At 61.3% G+C, this 18,738-nt stretch overlaps 2 protein-coding genes across 6 annotated transcripts; both read right to left on the reverse strand.

Moving 5' to 3' along the window:
• Positions 1-2,004: 2,004 nt before the first annotated feature.
• On the reverse strand, positions 2,005-6,470 carry SLC39A4 (solute carrier family 39 member 4). Its single transcript, XM_009456159.5, has 12 exons — positions 6,191-6,470; positions 5,402-5,683; positions 4,819-5,011; positions 4,566-4,702; positions 4,317-4,488; positions 3,854-4,026; positions 3,550-3,687; positions 3,342-3,473; positions 3,104-3,158; positions 2,828-2,980; positions 2,350-2,537; positions 2,005-2,257 (listed from the first exon to the last, which is right to left on the reverse strand). The coding sequence occupies exons 1-12, from the start codon at positions 6,386-6,388 to the stop codon at positions 2,129-2,131; spliced, it is 1,950 nt and encodes a 649-aa protein (XP_009454434.4). The 5' UTR covers positions 6,389-6,470; the 3' UTR covers positions 2,005-2,128.
• Positions 6,471-13,031: 6,561 nt separating this feature from the next.
• VPS28 (VPS28 subunit of ESCRT-I) lies at positions 13,032-18,729 on the reverse strand. 5 transcript variants are annotated; one of them, XM_016960138.4, is made up of 10 exons: positions 18,641-18,729; positions 17,061-17,130; positions 16,379-16,407; positions 16,225-16,262; positions 15,882-15,971; positions 15,145-15,250; positions 14,917-15,018; positions 14,414-14,467; positions 14,240-14,331; positions 13,032-13,337 (listed from the first exon to the last, which is right to left on the reverse strand). In XM_016960138.4, exons 2-10 carry the CDS (start codon positions 17,095-17,097, stop codon positions 13,220-13,222), a joined length of 666 nt encoding a protein of 221 aa, XP_016815627.1. In that variant the 5' UTR covers positions 17,098-17,130; positions 18,641-18,729; the 3' UTR covers positions 13,032-13,219. The 5 variants fall into 5 exon arrangements, with proteins under 5 accessions (XP_016815627.1, XP_063673563.1, XP_054513065.1 ...); XM_063817493.1 differs by having other exon boundaries at positions 17,061-17,424; positions 18,641-18,710; XM_054657090.2 differs by having other exon boundaries at positions 17,061-17,444; positions 18,641-18,706.
• Between the last annotated feature and the right edge of the window lie 9 nt (positions 18,730-18,738).

The following is an 18,738-nucleotide window of genomic DNA, read 5'->3' on the forward strand; positions in this document are numbered from 1 at the left end:
AAAGTTTAATGGATTTAGGGCTATGCAGGATGTGCCTCGTTAATATGTTTGTAGGCAGTATGCTTGGTAAAAGTTATCGCCATTCTTCATTCTCGATTAACCAGGGACACAATGCACTGCGGGAAGCCACAGGGACCTCTGCCCAAGAAAGCCTGGGAATTGTCCAAGGTTTCCCCCCACTGAGACAGCCTGAGATATGGCCTTATGGGAAAGGAAAGACCTTACCGTCTCCCAGCCCAACACCTATAAAGGGTCTGTGCTGAGGAGTAGTAAAGAGGCAGGCCTCTTTGCAGTTGAGATAAGAGGAAGCCTTCTGTCTCCTGCTCGTCTTTGGGAATGGAATGTCTCAGTGTAAAGCCAACCATTCCCTTTTGTTCTGTTCTGAGATAGGAGAAAACTGCCTGGAAGCAAGAATGCTGGCAGCAATACTGCTCTGTTACTCTTTCCTACACTGAGATGTTTGGGTAAAGAGAAACATAAATCTAGCGCTGCTGCTCTGTTACTCTTTGCTACACTGACATGTTTGGGTAAAGAGAAACATAAATTTAGCCTACGTGCACATCCGGGCACAGTACCTTTCCTTGAACTTATTCATGATACAGATTCCTTTGCTCACATGTTTCCGCGCTGACCTTCTCCCCACTTGTTGCCCTGCTACACTCCCCTCGCTAAGATGGTAAAAATAATGATCAATACTGAGGGAACTCGGAGGCCGGTGCTGGTGCGGGTCCTCCGTATGCTGGGTCCTCTGGGCCCACTGTTCTTTCTCTATACTTCGTCTGTGTGTCTTCTTTTCTCAGTCTCTCGTCCCACCTGATGAGAAATACTCACAGGTGTGGAGGGGCTGGCCCCCTTCAAAAATTAGCCAGGGTGGTGGCACATGCCTGTAATCCCAGCTACTCGGGAGACTGAGGCAGGAGAATCACTTGAACCCAGGAGGCAGAGGTTGCAGTGAGCCAAGATGGCGTCATTGCACTCCAGCCTGAGTGACGAGTCACATACAATAAAAATAATCAGAAGAGACAGAAACACAAGAAAGAAGGTCATGTCGGCCAGGCGCAATGGCTCACACCTGTAATCCTAGCACTTTGGGAGATCGAGGTGGGTGGATTACCTGAGGTCAGGAGATCGAGACCAGCCTGGCCAACATGGTGAAACCCCGTCCTACTAAAAATATAAAAATTAACTGGGCGTGGTGGCGGGTGCCTGTAATCCCAGCTACTCGGGAGGCTGATGCAGAATTGCTTGAACCTGGGAGGCAGAGGTTGCAGTGAGCCGAGATGGTGCCACTGTACTCCAGCCGGGGCGACAGAGTGAAGCTCTGTCTCAAAAGAAGAAAGAAAAGAAAAGGGGAGGGGAGGGGAGGTCAAGTGAAGACAAAGGCAGGGATTGGAGTCATACTGCCCACAAAGCAAGGAACACCTGGGGCCACCAGTAGCCAGGAAAGGCTCATGGAACAGACTGTTTCCTAGAGACTTCAGAGAGAGCATTGCTCTCCTGACACTTTGATTCCTAACTTTCAGCCTCCAGAACTGTGAGAATAAGTTTCTGGTTTTAAGGCACTCAGTTTATGGTAGGCTTTGTTACGGTAGCCCTAGGAGGCCACCACACAGGGACTCAGGATTAACGCCTCAGAGTCAGAAGAGGCTGGCGTCCCAGGAACCGTGGGCTGCCACACACTCTGGTCTGACGATCTCCAGGCTTGCTTTCCATGACAGAGAAATAAGCCCTCGGCTGTGTAAGCAGTTATAGGTAAGCAAGTTTGATTCCTGTTTGGGGACAGGTCCCACCTGCTGCCCACACACCCGGGTGAATTTCCCTGACCCCACTCCTCAGGCAGGCAGGGTCTCCATATCAAAGAGGGGGCACCTGAGGCTGGCTGCCTGGGGGTCCTGAGTGCAGCTCTCCCAGCTTCGAGGCACCCCGATGGGGAGAAGGCAGTGCCGCAATTGTCCTTTCTCAGCTGAGGACCCTTCCCACCCAGCAAGGAGAGCACAGCCATGCTCCAAGGACAAGAGTGTCTTTACTGGAGTTGGGACTGGGGCCTCTATAGGGGCTTCTGGTTTCTGGGCTGTAGGTTTGTGAGGTGTGGGATCTTAAGTCAAAGGTGGGGGACTAGGGCAGGGTATCAGAAGGTGATGTCATCCTCGTACAGGGACAGCAGCAGCAGGACGGTCCAGCCGCCCAGCAGGCCCACGTTGTGCAGCAGGAAGAGGAGCCAGGGCCGCGGGTCCCGTACTTTCAACATCGCCGGGAGCTGAGGAGCAAGTGGGCACCGGGTCAGCGCCCCTGCTCAGCTCCTCTGCTCAGCTCCCGGCCCAGAGCAGCCCCTCCCCTCGCCATCCTGACCATGTCGCAGAGTGCTACGTAGAGGAACAGGCCGGTGGCCACTGCCAGGATCCAGGCCTCGCTCTCCTCGCTGACTCCAACCGCGAGTGCCACGTAGAGACCAGCGAAGGCCGTGAGCGCGGAGGCCAGGTTCAGCAGCAGAGCTTGGCGCACGGACAGCCCCGCGTGCAGCAAGGCGGCGAAGTCCCCTGCGGGCGGGTCCACATCAACAGCTCCGCCCTCCTAGCTACATGCTCCGCCCACCTCCTTTCGGTCCCGCCCTCTTACCACCAGGCCCCGCCCACCTGTTCCCGGTCTCCCCGCCCAGCCGTCAGATCCCGCCCATCACCTTCCAGGCCCCGCCCCACCTGTTCCCGGTCTCCCCACCCAGCCAGGTGCGGCCCCGCCCATCTTCCAGGCCCCGCCCACCTGTTCCCGGTCTCCCCGCCCAGCCCCGTGCGGCCCCGCCCATCTCCTTCCAGGCCCCGCCTGCGCTCACCCAGCTCGTGTGGCAACTCGTGGCAGAACACGGCCAGCGAGGTGGCTAGCCCGGTCTTCCAGGAGGACGCGAAGGCGGCGCCCACGGCCAGCCCGTCGGCGAAGTTGTGCACGGCATCGCCCAGAGTGATCACATAGGGCAGTAGCCTCAACTCTGCGGGAGCAGAGGCCCGTGGGTTGCCGTGGCCTGTCGCCTACCGCCAAGCCTTGGGCCCCACCCGCGCTCCACACAAACCCCAGATCCCCCAGCCCTTCCGGGGTCGCCCCCTGGGCTCACCTGGGCTCAGTCTCCTGGGCTCAGGGTTCAGCAGCTCCGGGCTCTCCTCCGCCACCTGGGAGGAGCCTTGAGTAAGTCCCGCCCGGAAGTGGAGGAGGAACGCGGTGGGGCGGGGGCGGGGCCCCAGATCACCGCGGGAGGCGGAGCCGCAGGCCTGGGGTGGGGCTGGGAGTGTGGGCGTGGGAAGGGGTCGGTGGGAGGGGCTCCGCGTGGGATGGGGCATCTGGCGCCCACTCACCAGGTCTGCGCGGGAGCCCTCGTGGGGGGGCTTGGGCTGCCGGAGCTCGCTGGGTGCCAGCTGCAGGGACACACCGTGGCTGTGGCCCCCGTGGCTATGGCTGCTGTGGCCGCAGGGCCCGTCCTCCAGGTCCTGTGAGGGTAGGTGCTCAGTGTCCACCAGGCCCCCAGCACACCCACCCGCCGGGTACCTTCCCAAGAAGCCTGACCTCCGGGTCCCTGGGCAGCAGGAGATTGAAGAGGTTCTCAAACAGGAAGAAGGCATAGAGCCCGGCCAGCATAGCCAGGAGGCGCCAGGTGGGCTGTGGGCTGAGGCCCTCTTCGCTGTGTGTATGCAGCCCCAGCACCTGGGGAGTAGGGGCGCTGGGCTGGGGGGGAGGTCCCAGGGCGCCTCCCACCAAGACCCAGGGAGAGGGGTCAGGAGGTGGGGTGGGTAAGGGCCCTGGGAGGGCATGGCCTGGGAGTCCATGGTGGGGAACGGAGGGCCGGGGTCGCGGGTTTGTGGGGGCAGACCTTGGGCGTCAGATGCAGGACAGCGTCCCCAGTGAGTGCACCCACTGCCAGGCTCAGGAAGGTCTGCAGGATGTAGTGGGTGACCCCCCTGCAGCCAGTGCAGGTCAGCAGCAGGAGGCCAAAGACCGCACAGAGGCAGATGAGCAGCGTGGCCAGGGAGCCGTACAGATACCCTGGGGGCGGGTGAGGCGGCTGTGAGAGCTTTTCTTCCAGACTCAGCCCCTGCTTCCCGGGCGCTGCTCACCAGAGCTGCAGGCCGTCAGTGTGGGCCAGGCCCTCACTCAGGCTGACCCTCCTGCCTCAAAGCCCCACTCTCCTGGCGACGCCACCTTCCCCTGTGTCTGTTGTTTCTACTTCCAGCCCCTGCTCACTCTCTCCATCCCTCATCCTCGGCAGCCACTCCTTCCTTCCTACACGGGCTCCACCTCTGTGCTGCCAGCACAGTGTCGGCGTGGGCACTCACTCTCTGCCTGGCTGAGCTGGTCCTGGACGGGGGGCCTGGACTGGGAGGTGCAGGCTCCACTCAGCTGCTGTTGGAGCAGGGCAGGGCTCAGTTGGGCCCAGGCCTCCGGGGTCACCCCAGCCTGTTCCGACAGTCCATATGCAGCCATCACGTCCCTGGCACTCAGGCATACCTGCGGAGTGGCAGGACAGGCTCAGGGGCCTGAGCAGACCCCAGTGGGGCCCCATCTTACCCCAGGGCGCAGCTCACCGTGTCCCACACACTGGAGCTGTTGTTGGAGCTGATGAGGGGCACAGGGTCCTGGCTGCTGGCTCCCCTGTGCCGATGACTGTGGTCGCTGTGGGCCTCCCTGCCCACCCCCAGGCGCTGCATCAAGGCTGACAGCTCTGGCAGGGAGAAGAGTTGGCACCGCGAGTCTGTGTGGGCTCCGGCCCTGCCCCCCAGGGACATGGAGGCTGGGGACTCGGGGGTGCGCCCCTCCACAGCCCAGCCCAGGCCTCACCGGCCAGCGTCATAGGGACCTCGCTGCTGTGCTGCTGGAACACAAAGTCCACGAAGTACTGAGGGCTCGGCAAGGCGTGGAAGCAAGACCCGCTCCTGACATGGTCCAGCAGGGCAGCCAGGACGCCGCCAGCACTGCCCGGAGCCCCCGCCCCCACTGCCTCCTCCAGCAGCTGAGGGATATCTACGCAGGCCTGGGGAAGAGGGGGCCTCCGCCTCAGCCTTTGGTGTGACCTTCTGCCATCCACCCCGCTGCCCCTGGATGCATCTCCCACCCCAACTACAGGATCTGCCCCCACCAGCCCCGCCCCTCCCTGGAGCCACAGCCCTCCCTGCCGGGCCCAGCTGCTTCAGGCTCCCACTCAGGCCTCTGGGTTCCTCCCTCATGAGGTCCCTCCCGGGGCTCCTACAGGCTCCCAACTGCCCAGTAGTGAGCCCCACGTTGTGAATCCCCAGCCGCAGGCCGACTCCTGGGCGTCTCCCCAGGCCCCCAGGCTCCCTGAAGGCTTTGCAGCCAGGCCGGGTCCCGTGGGCCGTGGGGCCCTCCTCACCCACTCCCCTGGTCTGCCTGGACTCTCCCTCACCGTCTTGGGGGTCTGGCTGGCAGCCCGGGCCTGCATCCTCTGCAGCAGCCAGCTCAGGCCCGGGGTCAGGGCCTTGGGGCTCCCGAGCAGGGCCAGGAGGTGGTCTGCATGAGAGGCCCAGAGGCCAGCCCGAGCGTCCTCACAGGTGCCCTCGGGGTTGCTGAGGTACAGGACGGCGGCGGCACTGAGGCGAGCGATGTACCTGGCCTCTAGGACCGGGCCCGGGGGCAGCCCTGACCCCTCAGGCTCGCCCAGGCCCAGGGCGTCCTCCACAGACAGGCACTGTGGGCAGAGACAAGTGAGCAGGGGCGCTGGGCCCACCAGGGAGGGGAGAGGCAGGCCTGGCCAAAGGGCTTCCCTGAGGGCCTGTTTCCCTCTCAAGTCCAACAACGTCCACCATCCTCTCTCAACCCCTTGCGCCCTTCCGTCTCCCCAGGCCCCTGTTCTGCTTCCCCAACTACAGGGGTGCACGCAGAGGGGTCCCCAACAGTGGTCCCCCATCCCCAGGGGACTCCCCTGGAGCCACTGCCAATTTGATGGCAGAGGGCCGGCAGGGGGAGTTGGCCCTGGGGTCCTGGGGAGAAGAGGGACTGTGTCCCTGGGAAGGCCTGTCTGCCTTCATGAGCAGGAGGGTGGGCTCTGGCCTGTGGGGAGGGTCAGGGTGCCCAGGTACTGCCACTAGCCTCCTCCGCCTCCTGGAGTTTGCCCAGGGCCCTTTGCTGCCGGCTGGCAGGGCGGAGCTGGCGGGAAGAGGCCAGGGCTGGGGGACCCGTCGGGTGGGGCTGTTACCTTTCCACACGGCCCGTTGGCGCAGTGCACACGGTCCGCCAGCGTATTTAACAGGCCGTCCAGAGCCTCTTGATCCAGAGCGCCCTGGCCAGAGGTGAGCAGGCTCAGCAGACCAGCAGGCGGGGACGCCGTCGCCGTCGCCGTCACCACCAGCACAGCCAGAAGCAGCCCCAGCTCCAGCGAGACCAGGGACGCCATACTCAGCTCCCAGCGTGCTCAGTGGGTGTTGCTGTGGCCAAGGCCCAGTGCTTCTGGGCTGGCTGAGGGCGGCTTTGCTGGGGTTGTCCAGGGCCAGACTGGGGCTGGGCTAGGACCCGCCCGGGCTGCATGAGGACCTCTCCCAGGTATTCCTGCAGAGCTCTGTGATTGGCTGCTGGAGATGCCTGGGTTAACCATTCCAGCGGCAGATCCTCCCCAACAGCCTGGAGCCACTGCCTGTGGGGGTCGAGGGCTGGGCCCCTTCCCCTGGACAGGCAGCCTCGGTGGTCTTTTTTTTTTTGAGTTGGAGTTTTGCTCTTGCTGCCCAGGCTGGAGTGCAATGGCGTGATCTTGGCTCACCGCAACCTCCGCCTCCCGGGTTCAAGTGCTTCTCCTGCCTCAGCCTCCCGAGTAGCTGGGATTACAGGCAGCGCCACCACGCCCGGTTACTTTTGTATTTTTAGTAGAACAGTGTTTCTCCATGTTGGTCAGGCTGGTCTTGAACTCCCAACCTCAGGTGATTCGCCCGCCTTGGCCTCCCAAAGTGCTGGGATTACCGGCGTGGCTCACCACGCCAGGCCAGCCTGGGTGGGCTTCTGTCCTCTGCCTGCTGCCCCCCAAGCTGTGGGGCAGGGCTGGGGTGTCCCCTTCTGGCTGTCCATCTGGGGGCTGCCTCCAAGCTGGGGGACACAGGGCAGAGGTGCACAGATGCCCCCAGAGCCTGAGAGCTCCCAGGTCCCTGCCTCTGCCCCTCCCAACAGAGGCTGCCCAGACACCCTCGGTGGCCCTTGCTGGGGGTGGGGACATGGACCTCCCTCCTCCTGGGTCCTTGGCTGTGGTCCCTGTTGGGGACTGCGATGGAATCAAAGAAACTGAAAAGGTGCCTGCTGCATCATGCTACCTTAGGCCGGAGACAGCCCCAGGAAGCTCCAACACAGACAAACAGGAAGACGGAGCTGGGCCCTGGCAGCCACCTGGCCGAGCTTGGGTCAGGATAAGATTGGGGCAAGACCCCAGCTCTAGCCCCGGGGGCAGGGAGGCTGTGGCTCCCAGCCCTGCCCTCTCTGTGGGCTCCCTCTCTGGCCTTTGAGCCTAGAGGCCTTATCTCTACCGTGGTGGTGATGGCAGGAAGTCTGGGGGAAGGGGAAGGCAGATCTCAGGGCAGCTTTGCCTTCTGAAGGGGGAGTCCAGATGCCACCTCCCGCCCGGTCCAGCCAGCCTGACCCTGAGCGTTGTGGGTGGGGCTGGGGTGGGGAGCTGGGTGCCTGAGGCCCAAGGACTCTGTCCCGCCATACACAGGGTGGGACGGGGCAGGGCGGGCATTGAGCCCAGTGTCCTGGGGTCAGGGTGCTTCCCCTGCCGGCCTCATCCCACCAAGCGGATCTCATGGTGCTCCTCTGGCTGGGCCCACCTGCAGTGGTATCCTTCTGGGGGCCCTTAGGGGAGCCTGCCGGGGGTGCAGAGCCTGCCGGGGGTGCAGAGCCTGCTGGGGGTGCAGATGATTTCTGGGTCCCAGGACCATGAGGGGGCCGCTCTACACACAGCCTGAAGATGCTGCGGACCCAAACTGGCCCTTTCCCTCCCACACCACCCCAGGACCAATGGGCTGGCTGGAGGCCACCCATGCTAAAATAGGCTCAAGGGCCTATTTTAGCTTCTGGGCAAAGGTCTTGGCCTGGGCCTGACTCTGTGGCCTTCCTGAGCTGCCTCCCCAGTAGGCCTCAGTGCTGGGCTACAGGCCTCCTCCATTCCCTCCATTCATGTGACCCCACCCCTCCCAGCAGAAACTCTCTTCCGTAGCCCAGGAGCAGCTGTTGAGGGTTTCACCTGCCCATGCCCCAGCCTAAGGCCGGCTTCCCCAGAGCAGACGGGTTACACTCTCCTGTCCCTCAGGCCCACTCTGTCATCCAACAAGCTCACTGCAACTGGCCCATCTTAAAAACAACACTGGCTGGTCACACTGGCTCACGCCTGTAATCCCAGCACTTTGGGAGGCCGGGGCGGGTGGATCACTTAAAGTCAGGAGTTTAAGACCAGCCTGGGCAACATGGTGAAACCCGAGCTCTACTAAAAACACAAAAACAAATTAAGGCACCCTGAGTGGTGGTGGGTGCCTGTAGTCCCAGCGACTCGGGAGGCTGAGGCAGAATTGCTTGAGCCCAGGAGGTGGAGGCTGCAGTGAGCCACGATCGCATCACGCACTCCAGCCCGGGCAACTTGGCAAGACCCTGACTCTAAAAAGAAAAAAACAAAAAAAAAAAATAAGCCCATGTTCAATAGCAGCACTATTCAAAAGATGGAAGCAACTCAAGTATCCAAACGCGCATGAGTGAACACATTGTGGTTCATCCACAGTGGAACACGATTCAGCCAGAAAAAGGAAGGAAACCGGCCTGCACCGTGACTTGGATGCACCTGGAGGAGACTGTGATGAACGAAAGCAGCCAGACGCAAAAGGGCAAGGACAGTGTGATCTGACTGATGTGAGGACCCCAGCCAGTCAAATTCATGGAGACAGAAAGTAAAAGGGTTTTGGGAGGCCGAGGCGGGCAGATCACCTGAGGTCAGGACTTCGAGACCAGCCTAGCCAACATGGTGAAACCCCATCTCTACTAAAAAATACAAAAATTAGCCAGGCATGGTGGCGGGGTCCCAGCTGCTCAGAAGTCTGAGGCGGGAGAATTGCTTGAACCCCGGAGGCAGAGGTTGCAGTGAGCTGAGATCACGCCATTGCACTCTAGCCTAGGCGACAGAGCTAGACTCTGTCTCAAAAATAGTAATAACAAAAAATTTTAAAATAAATAAAGGACAGGCCGGGCACAGTGGCTCATACCTCTAATCCCAGTACTTTGGGAGGCCAAGGTGGGCGGATCACCTGAGGTTGGGAGTATAAGACCAGCCTGGCCAACATGGTGAAAACCTGTCTACTAAAAGACACAAAACTTAGCTGGGCATAGTGGCAGGAGCCTGTAATCCCAGCTACTCAGGAGGCGAAGGCGGGAGAACTGCTTGAACCCAGAAGGCAGAGGTTGCAGTGAGCCGAGATCACACCATAGCATTCCAGCCTGGGCAATAGAACGAGACTGTCTAAAAAAAAAAACCAAAAAATTAAATAAGTTAAAAAAATACATGCCTGGCACCCAGTGGCTCATGCCTGTAATCCTAGTACTTTGTAAGGCCAAGGCAGGCGGATCACCTGAGGTTGGGAGTTCCAGACCAGCCTGACCAACATGGAGAAACCCCATCTTTACTAAAAATACAAAATTAGCCAGCAGGGCGCGGTGGCTTATGCCTGTAATCCCAGCACTTTGGGAGGCTGAGGCGGGCGGATCACGAGGTCAGGAGTTTGAGACCATCCTGGCTAACACGGTGAAACCCTGTCTCTACTAAAAATAAAAATAATTAGCCGGGCGTGGTGGCAGGCGCCTGTAGTCCCAGCTACTCGGGAGGCTGTGGCAGGAGAATGGCATGAACCTGGGAGGCGAAGCTTGCAGTGAGCCGAGATTGCACCACTGCACTCCAGCCTGGCCAACAGAGCAAGACTCCGTCTCAAAAAAAAAAAAAAAATACAAAATTAGCCGGGCGTGGTGGCACATGCCTGTAATCCCAGCTACTCAGGAGGCTGAGGCAGGCGACTCTTGAACCTGGGAGGCGGAGCTTGCAGTGAGCCGAGATTGCACCACTGCACTCCAGCCTGGGCGACAGAACGAGACTCCATCTCAAAAAAAAAAAAAAAAAAAATTAGCCAGGCATGGTGGCACATGCCTGTAATCCCACCTATTCAGGAGGCTGAGGCAGGCGACTCTTGAACCTGGCAGGCGGAGGTTGCAGTGAGCTGAGATCGCGCCATTGCACTCCAGCCTGGACAACAAGAGCGAAACTCCGACTCAAACAACAAAATACAAAACTTAAGCCAGGCTGGCGGCATACCCCTGTAGTCCCAGCTACTCGGGAGGCTGAGGCAGGAGAATCACTTGAACCTGGGAGGTTGAGGCTGCAGTGAGCTGAGATCGTGCCACTGCACTCCAGCCTGGGCGACAGAGCCAAACTCTCTCTCAAAAAAAAAAAAAAGAGAAAGAAAAGAAAGAAGGGTGACTGCCAGGGCTGGGGAGGGGAGAATGTGTGTGAGTGTTTAACGGGGATGGAGCTTTACTTTGTTTGGATGGAAAAGTTCTGGAGGTAGACGGTGGTGAGGTTGTACAATAATGTAAATACACTTAATGCCCCTGAACTGTGTACTTAAAATCAGTTAAAATGGCAAAATTTGCTATATTTTATCACAGTAAAAAAAATAAAATAGGCCGGGCACGGTGGTTCACGCCTGTAATCCCAGCATTTTGGGAGGCTGAGGCGGGCCAATCACCTGAGGTCAGGATTTGAGACTAGGGTGGCTAACATGGTGGAACCCCGTGTCTACTAAAGATACAAAAACTAGCTGGCCGGGCGCGGTGGCTCACGCCTGTAATCCCAGTACTTTGGGAGGCGGAGGCCGGTGGATCACGAGGTCAGGAGATCCAGACCATCCTGGCTAACACGGTGAAACCCTGTCTCTACTAAAAATACAAAAAATTAGCTGGGCATGGTGGCGGGTGCCTGTAGTCCCAGCTACTTGGGAGGCTGAGGCAAGAGAATTGCTTGAACCCGGGAGGCGGAGATTGCAGTGAGCCGAGATCATGCCATTGCACTCTAGCCTGGGCGAAAGAGAGAGACTCCATCTCAAATAAAAAATTTAAAATTAAAATAAAAAAAAAAAACAAAAAAACAGGCCGTGTGCGGTGGTTCACACCTGTAATCCCAATACTTTGGGACGCCAATGTGGCAGATCACCTGAGGTCAGGAGTTGGAGACCAGCCTGACCAACATGGAGAAACCCTGTTTTTACTAAAAATACACAATTAGCTGGGCATGGTGGCAACACCTGTAATCCCAGCTACTCAGGAAGGTAAGGCAGGAGAATTGCTTGAACCCTGGAGGCAGAGGTTGCAGTGAGCTGAGATCACACCATTGCACTCTAGCCTAGGTGACAGAGTGAGAGTCCGTCTCAAAAAAAAAAACAAAAATTAAATAAAAAAAAATACATGCCTGGCACCCAGTGGCTCACACCTGTAATCCCAGTACTTTGGGAGGCCAAGGCAGGCGGATCACCTGAGGTTGGGAGTTGGAGACCAGCCTGACCAAACATGGAGAAACCCGATCTCTACTAAAAATACAAAATTAGCCAGGAATGGTGGCGTGCCCCTGTAGTCCCAGCTACTCAGGAGGCTGAGACAGGAGAATCACTTGAACCCGGGAGGTGGAGGTCGCAGTGAGCCGAGATCGCGCCATTGCACTTCACCCTGGGCGAGAGAGAGCGACTCCTTCTCAAAAAAAAAAAAAGATCAAAATGACCCTCCCTGGTCACCTGCCCCCCTTGACACACACACGTTTCTGGGTGCTGGTCCTCCCTCGAAGCACCCCGTACCCACATGTGCCTGTCAAGGACATCGAGCCCCAGGGCCCGACCCGACGGTGCCCTTCCTCAACTCCCTTGGGTGTCCTGGATCCTGCTGTCCTGGGGGCTCTTCTCTGGCTCCTTGGTCAGTCTCTTCCCACTTCCCACAGCAGTGCCCCTGGCCAGTCCTCCGGCTTCTTGGCGGGATTCAGCCTCCCTCTCCAGCCACTGACATCGTCATCCTGCTTGACGGCCCCCCTTGGCCGTCTGAGAGGCAGCCCCCACTCAGCCTGTGCACAGAGCCCACCTGCCTCCATGATGTCCCAAGCCCCCACGGAAATCCAAGCGACTTGATTTTCACTATCTGCCTTTCTCTACACACCTCATTCCACCGGCTCTAGATGCCACAGATGTCAAGAGGTTCTGGCATTCCCAGTCGCTAAGATGGAAAAATTCTACAATGACACCCTGGCACGTCCCTTGTCCTGATGGCATAGTTGCTAAGATGTGAAGCACGCGGCTCTTGGAACCCAGAGGTGTGGTGTGTGGTCTGCTGCTTTTCCCTGGGGGCAGCAGCAGGTGTGCAGCACACGCTGTGGAACGGACGGCGTCCACCACCCGCTGCCTCCCCACCAGGCCCGGCCTTGACTGTTGGGCTTTGCCCAGGGGCTTGGGGAGAGGCCCTGGTGGTGGGCATGACAAACTCCCACCCAATGAGTAATTGGCTGGAGCTGCAGATAAGTCAGGAGTCCTGAGCCAGGGTGCAGTCATCCGAGTGGAGAGGTGGGTGTGGAGCAGCTGACAGCATGAAGTGCACCCCGCCTCTGAGCCCAGCCTGGCCTGGTGTGCTGGGACCTGACCGCACTCAGAAGACCTGGTGCTGCCCTGGGTTTCGGTGAGGCGTGGGGAGGGGTGGCAGGCAGCCTCCCCTGTGGCCAGAGTCAAGCCACGCCTGGCCCAGGTGGTGGACCTGTTCTCCAGGCCTCGGGGCTATGGAAACGCCCCTGCCTCCCATTATGTGCCCAGGCAGAGCCCACCAGGGAAGCGCCGTCACTGAGTGATGCAGGCCATGAGGGATGCAGTGGCAGGGACAGAGCCAGGGCCGGGCCACCACACAGGTCGGAGGAGGGTAGGCGAGAGGGGCTCTATGCTGAGAGTCCCAGGAGGGTGGAGAGAATACACAGGGCAGGCCTGGGGGAGCCACCCAAGCAGGAAGGTCGGAGAGCATCTTTAATGTGGGGAGGGGCCCGGCCCCCAAAGTTCTGACACCAAAGACAGACACCAGACAGGCAGCTGCAGACAGTGAGTTGTGTGGATGACCAGGGCCTGTGTGGCGGACAGGGGACCAGGAGCCATCGCCTCAGACTCTGCCCTTCTGTGCAAGGGCTGGCGCCCCGGGCTCAGGCATGCAGGAAGCGGTTGAAGGCGTTGTAGGCTGACTCCAGGTCGAACAGCATCTGACGCACCTGTGAGTCGTCCAGCTCATCTGACGCCGACATGCCGCTCAGGGTCTGCAGCCTGGGAGTGCAGCACAGGGCATGTGGGGGCAGGCAGGGTCTCAGGGGCACTGCGGGGCTCCGCCTGGCTGGGAGGGCCTCAGGGGCACTGCGGGGCTCCGCCTGGCTGGGAGGGCCTCAGGGGCACTGCGGGGGCTCCGCCTGGCTGGGAGGGCCTCAGGGGCACTGCGGGGGCTCCGCCTGGCTGGGAGGGCCTCAGGGGCACTGCGGGGGCTCCGCCTGGCTGGGAGGGCCTCAGGGGCACTGCGGGGGCTCCGCCTGGCTGGGAGGGCCTCAGGGGCACTGCGGGGGCTCCGCCTGGCTGGGAGGGCCTCAGGGGCACTGCGGGGGCTCCGCCTGGCTGGGAGGGCCTCAGGGGCACTGCGGGGGCTCCGCCTGGCTGGGAGGGCCTCAGGGGCACTGCGGGGGCTCCGCCTGGCTGGGAGGGCCTCAGGGGCACTGCGGGGGCTCCGCCTGGCTGGGAGGGCCTCAGGGGCACTGCGGGGGCTCCGCCTGGCTGGGAGGGCCTCAGGGGCACTGCGGGGGCTCCGCCTGGCTGGGAGGGCCTCAGGGGCACTGCGGGGGCTCCGCCTGGCTGGGAGGGCCTCAGGGGCACTGCGGGGGCTCCGCCTGGCTGGGAGGGCCTCAGGGGCACTGCGGGGGCTCCGCCTGGCTGGGAGGGCCTCAGGGGCACTGCGGGGGCTCCGCCTGGCTGGGAGGGCCTCAGGGGCACTGCGGGGGCTCCGCCTGGCTGGGAGGGCCTCAGGGGCACTGCGGGGGCTCCGCCTGGCTGGGAGGGCCTCAGGGGCACTGCGGGGGCTCCGCCTGGCTGGGAGGGCCTCAGGGGCACTGCGGGGGCTCCGCCTGGCTGGGAGGGCCTCAGGGGCACTGCGGGGGCTCTGCCTGGCTGGGAGGGACACCCACCACTGGCTGACCGTCTGGCGGCCCTCGAAGTCGGGTGGGAGGTGGCTCATGCGGTGCATGGTCTCCATCAGCTCTCGCAGGTCGGGCTGGATCTGGGACACACACAGCGGCTGGGACCCCGATGCCGGCTCCATCCCCTCCTGCCTAGGCCCCCTGCCAGCCCAATGCCCGCACCTCATCCATGGCGCGGATCTCCAGGCGCAGCTTGTCCATGACCGTGATGAAGAGCTGGGGGCGGGTGTGCACATGAGGCTCGCGTGTCCAGGGGTGCGGGAGGCCCCACGGCTCACGGGCCCCAACCCCTCCTCAGCCATAGCTGTCACTTGGGCCTCCTCACTGCACTCTGTTCCCAAACCCTGCAGGCCTCCTGGGTGAACGAGGTCCTGGCTGCCCAGACAGCTGTGTGGGAACTGAAGGGTGGGCCCACACCCACACTCTCTCCCGAGGCCAGGACTCCGCCAGAACGCACCCTGTGCTCATCCCCCCGACAGGAGTCCAGGTGGCCTGGGGGCGTCCCCGCATGCTGCCCACCCCTCATTCCTAGTTAAAGGGGTTCCCTTCTGCCCAGCAAGTCAGAGTGCTGCTCAGCTCTGGAGGCCCAGGACCCTACGCTCGTGCCCAGCTGCAGCAGGCAGCCTCGGCCCTCCTAACCACGTGCCCTGGGGGCTGGGGCGCACCGAGACCACGTCTGCAATGCAGCGGTTGAGGTTGCCCTTGTCGTCCTTGATGGTGATGGGCCGGTCCTCCTTGATCCGCTCCATGGCCAGCGGGCAGTCCAGCTGTGGGGGGTGACATGGGTGCTGGGGCTCTCAGGACAGCAAGCCCCAGGTGGCCAGAGCCCTCTGGCACCCCATACCCATGCCTGACAGTCCCGCCCCATGGGGGTGGAAGGACCAGGCACTCACGCGGAACTTGCGGCAGAATTCGTCAATAGAGCTGATTTCTGAGCCCTGGACCTGCCTGAAGGCAGCTTTGTATTGGACCAGGAGTCGGGAGCAGGCTGCAGTGTACCTAGGGAGAAGTCAGCTGCTGCCCAAGCATGGGACCAGCCCCACCCAGCTCATCCTACCCCCTCGGCTGGTCCAGAGGCAGAGCAGCTTCCAGAGAGGACCAGGCGACAGGCAAAGGCAGGCCGAGCAAGGAGGAGGGGCTGCTAGTAGCTTTTGGGGGTGAGGCCCTGAGCACGTAGTGGGGCTTGTAGCTCAGCTCCAGGTGGAGGCCCCGGCCCCCAACCCCTGCCCACCCTCTGAACCACAGCGACCAGCCCTCTGTTGTGATGGCCGCATCCACAGCTCATGGTCCTGTGGGGTGGCCTGTGACGGTCTTGTCACTTCATTGAACAAAGCCCCCCCAAAAGATCCTGGGACATCCCCAAGCCTCTCGACCGTTTTTTAAGGTTGCCTGTGCTGGGGGATGAGGGTGGGGGAGTGGGCCGGATGACACCCCAGGAGCTGCGCCTCTGCCCGCCTCCCTCACCAGCCCCCAGGACTTCCCTGGCTGAGACCCAGGGGCACCCTCCTCACGCTGGGTGGGCCCCACACAAGTGGGTGCCTCCCAGCCTGACAGACACCTGCTCTTGCTGCCTATGGAGCACCCGAGCCCCCCAGGGCAGGAACAGACCTCCCAGGACGTGGGCTCTTACTCGCTGGGGGAGACACAGTCCTTGATGTAGGCCTTCTCCAGGGCTTGCATTGTCTTCACCACCGCAAACAGCTCTGCCATGTTGTCGTACCTGAGGACACACCTGTCTATCGGGCCAGGCCCCGGGGTGCCAAGCCTAGAGCCCAGAGTGCTACCCCCTGCCTGGAGGTGCCACTGCGGGCGCTCTGCCCACCTCTCGCTCCATCCTGGAGTGCCTCAGGAACAGTTCCCCAGACTGACCCTGCGTCCTCCCACCCCTCAGTTTGGGGTGGGTCTGGAGGGGCTGCCCCAGGGCAGCCAGATGCGCATGGGTGTGTTGGGACAGCCTGGGCGCCTGGACTTACTTCTCCCTCTCCCGGGCGTTCTTGTACAACTTCACTTCCTGCCGGAGAGAGCGGGCTCTGTGGGCCAGTGCCAACAGGGGCTGCAGGACCCTGGTGAGGCCACACAGGCATTTGCTGTTGGCCAATGCCGGCCGGGTGGGCACCCACCACTCACCTCATACAGCTCCGGCTTGTTCCCAGGGGCTGCAAGAGAAGGCAGAGAGCTGGCAGGCTGGCCCCAAAGGGAACCCAAGGGCAGACTCCAGTCCCAGCCTCCATTTCAGTTCCTCCCTGAGGCCTCCCAGGCTGGGTCCCAAAGAGCCTAGAGGGAGCTGGAGCACAGAGGTTCCAACCTCACCCCTATCAGTGTGTGGGGGGGACCTGATGATAACACCTCTGAGAAGCCGGGGGCCGCATGACAGGCCCAGCTCCCCAGCTCCACTGCGGCTCCCCGGGGGACCGCATGACAGGCCCAGCTCCCCAGCTCCACCATGGCTCCCTGGCGGAGTCACCTGCACAACAGTGGCCACGCCCTGCTCGTGGCTCATGATGCAGTGCCAACAAGGCTCACCACACACAGCCTCTCCCCTGGGATTGGTGACACAGGGTGCCCAGGACCCCCACCGTTCTGGCCACACCGAAGCTCATCATCTCTGCCCAGCAGGACCAAGCCGGTTCTGTCTGGAGGTTTCTGAGCCCTCAGTGCTCCTGCGATGAACTATTTAGCCCCTGGCCACCCCCAAGGCTGTATGAGAGCAGGGTCAGATACCTCCCCACCCCCGATCCCCAATACCCAATACTGCCCGTCAGCCCCTGCAGAACGGGCTGAAAGCCTGCGCCCTTCCAGCCACACTCACCTCCTATGCCCGGAGTGGCTGGGATCCCATGAAACATCCTCTAGGCTCTGGGGGGACACAGCACTGAGACCTGGGGAGCAGAGCCAGGGCCAACTCAAAGATGGCCCCTAAGCCAGGCACGGTGGCTCACACCTGTAATCCCAGCACTTTGGGAGGCCGAGGTGAGCGGATCACCTGAGGTCAGGAGTTTGAGACCAGCCTGGCCAACATGGTGAAACCCTGTCTCTACTAAAAATACAAAATTAGCCGGACGTCGTGGCATACGGCTGTAATCCCAGATACTCAGGAGGCTGAGGCAGGAGAATCGCTTGAACCCAGGAGGTGAAGGTTTCAATGAGCCAAGACTGAGCCACTGCACTCCAGCCTGGGAGACAGAGCAAGACCCTGTCTCAAAACAAACAAACGAACAACAAAAAAACCGACAAAAAAAGACAGCCCGTAAGTGCCAGGTCCTGGACACCCAGGGCTCCATGAAGAGCTCTCCTAAGCTCAATAATGGTGAACACACAGGGTGCTATAGGGGCTGCCAGAAAAAGTGAGGTACTATGGACACTCAGGAGAGCGGGGCGGGGGCTGTAGTGGAGTGTGGTTCAAGCTGGAGGTTGAGGGAGGTTATGAGGGAGGCAGGCAGCTGTTTGATGGCCCACGAGGAGAGTTTGGGGCACAGGAAACAACACACTTAACAGCCCGCCTTTAAGTAGGCATGAACTTGGAGGAACCAACAAGCTGAAGGTGCAGCTTCTCGAAAGAGGGGGTCCTAGGGAATGAAGATGGAGAGGTGCCCCTAGTTGGGCAGCGAGCTGTGGAGAAACAATGGGAGCGGAGCCCGTGGGAGGGTCCTGCCTAGCACGGAAGCTGGGCCAGCTCCAGACGTTCTCTCTTTGAAAGTGGAGCCGTCAGATCCGCCGAGGGATTTGAGATAGGATTAAAATAAAGGAGTTACGAACGACACCCCTGTTTTTGGCCCAATGGGCCGGACAGTAAGATCAACTCAGACGGAGAAGGGAGGAGGAGCGGGCCTGGCGGGCAGGCGCAGGAAGCTCTCGGTGGAGAGGCCCGGGAGAGCAGCGCTGAGCCGGCTAACTGGGAGTGGACGGTGCTACCGGGGACGGGAGAAGAGCAGAAGTGAGGGAAGGCTGCCCGCGCCGAAGCCCTGGGGCGCCCCAGCCGAGGAAGAGCCGGGAAAGGGCGTCGCCGCTCATGTAGGTAGGGAATGTCTGGGTCAAGCTCTCCGAGGGTCGAGGCCATTGCGAGCCGCGGGGTGGGGACCGAGGCTGCTCGGCAGCCGTCACGGAGCCGCCAGGCAGGAGAGCGCCGAGGAGCCAACCGCCCCAACCACGCAGGAGCTTCTGCCTAACAGCGAAAGCGGACGTTCTGCGGCCACAAGCAAATGTGCAAAACAACCTCGCAGAGTGGACAACGAGCAAGGAAAGCCAGTTTCTAGAACATGCCAACAACGTGACTTTTGCGGCGCTCAGCCGAAGCTGTGCCGGGGCCTAGGCGCGCCCGGAGGGTGCCAGGCCCTGAGTCGCCTCTCCCCACTCTGCCCCTTCCCCGCCCACCGGCCGGGCCCCGGGTACCTGGACGGCTCGCAGTCGGGAAGATGGCGCCGGGGGCGGGGTGCGCTCGGTCAGCGACTCGGCATTCGCCCTTCATGTCTGCGCCTGCGCGCGTCAGG

This window comes from Pan troglodytes, chromosome 7, assembly GCF_028858775.2.
Source record: "Pan troglodytes isolate AG18354 chromosome 7, NHGRI_mPanTro3-v2.0_pri, whole genome shotgun sequence".
Taxonomy (NCBI): domain Eukaryota; kingdom Metazoa; phylum Chordata; class Mammalia; order Primates; family Hominidae; genus Pan; species Pan troglodytes.

Bases quoted from the DNA above. Each gene is read 5' to 3' on its own strand.
- SLC39A4 (XM_009456159.5), bottom strand. From the start codon at position 6,388: ATGGCGTCCCTGGTCTCGCTGGAGCTGGGGCTGCTTCTGGCTGTGCTG. The intron at 3,474-3,549 runs GTCAGGCTTCTT...CTACCCTCACAG, and splicing joins TGCTGCCCAGGGACCCGGAG to GACCTGGAGGACGGGCCCTG. The intron at 2,258-2,349 runs GTCAGGATGGCG...CTTGCTCCTCAG, and splicing joins ACGTAGCACTCTGCGACATG to CTCCCGGCGATGTTGAAAGT.
- VPS28 (XM_016960138.4), bottom strand. From the start codon at position 17,097: ATGTTTCATGGGATCCCAGCCACTCCGGGCATAGGAG. The intron at 15,251-15,881 runs GTAAGAGCCCAC...ACTTCTCCCTAG, and splicing joins GACTGTGTCTCCCCCAGCGA to GTACACTGCAGCCTGCTCCC. The intron at 15,019-15,144 runs GTGAGTGCCTGG...CACCCCCCACAG, and splicing joins AATTCTGCCGCAAGTTCCGC to CTGGACTGCCCGCTGGCCAT.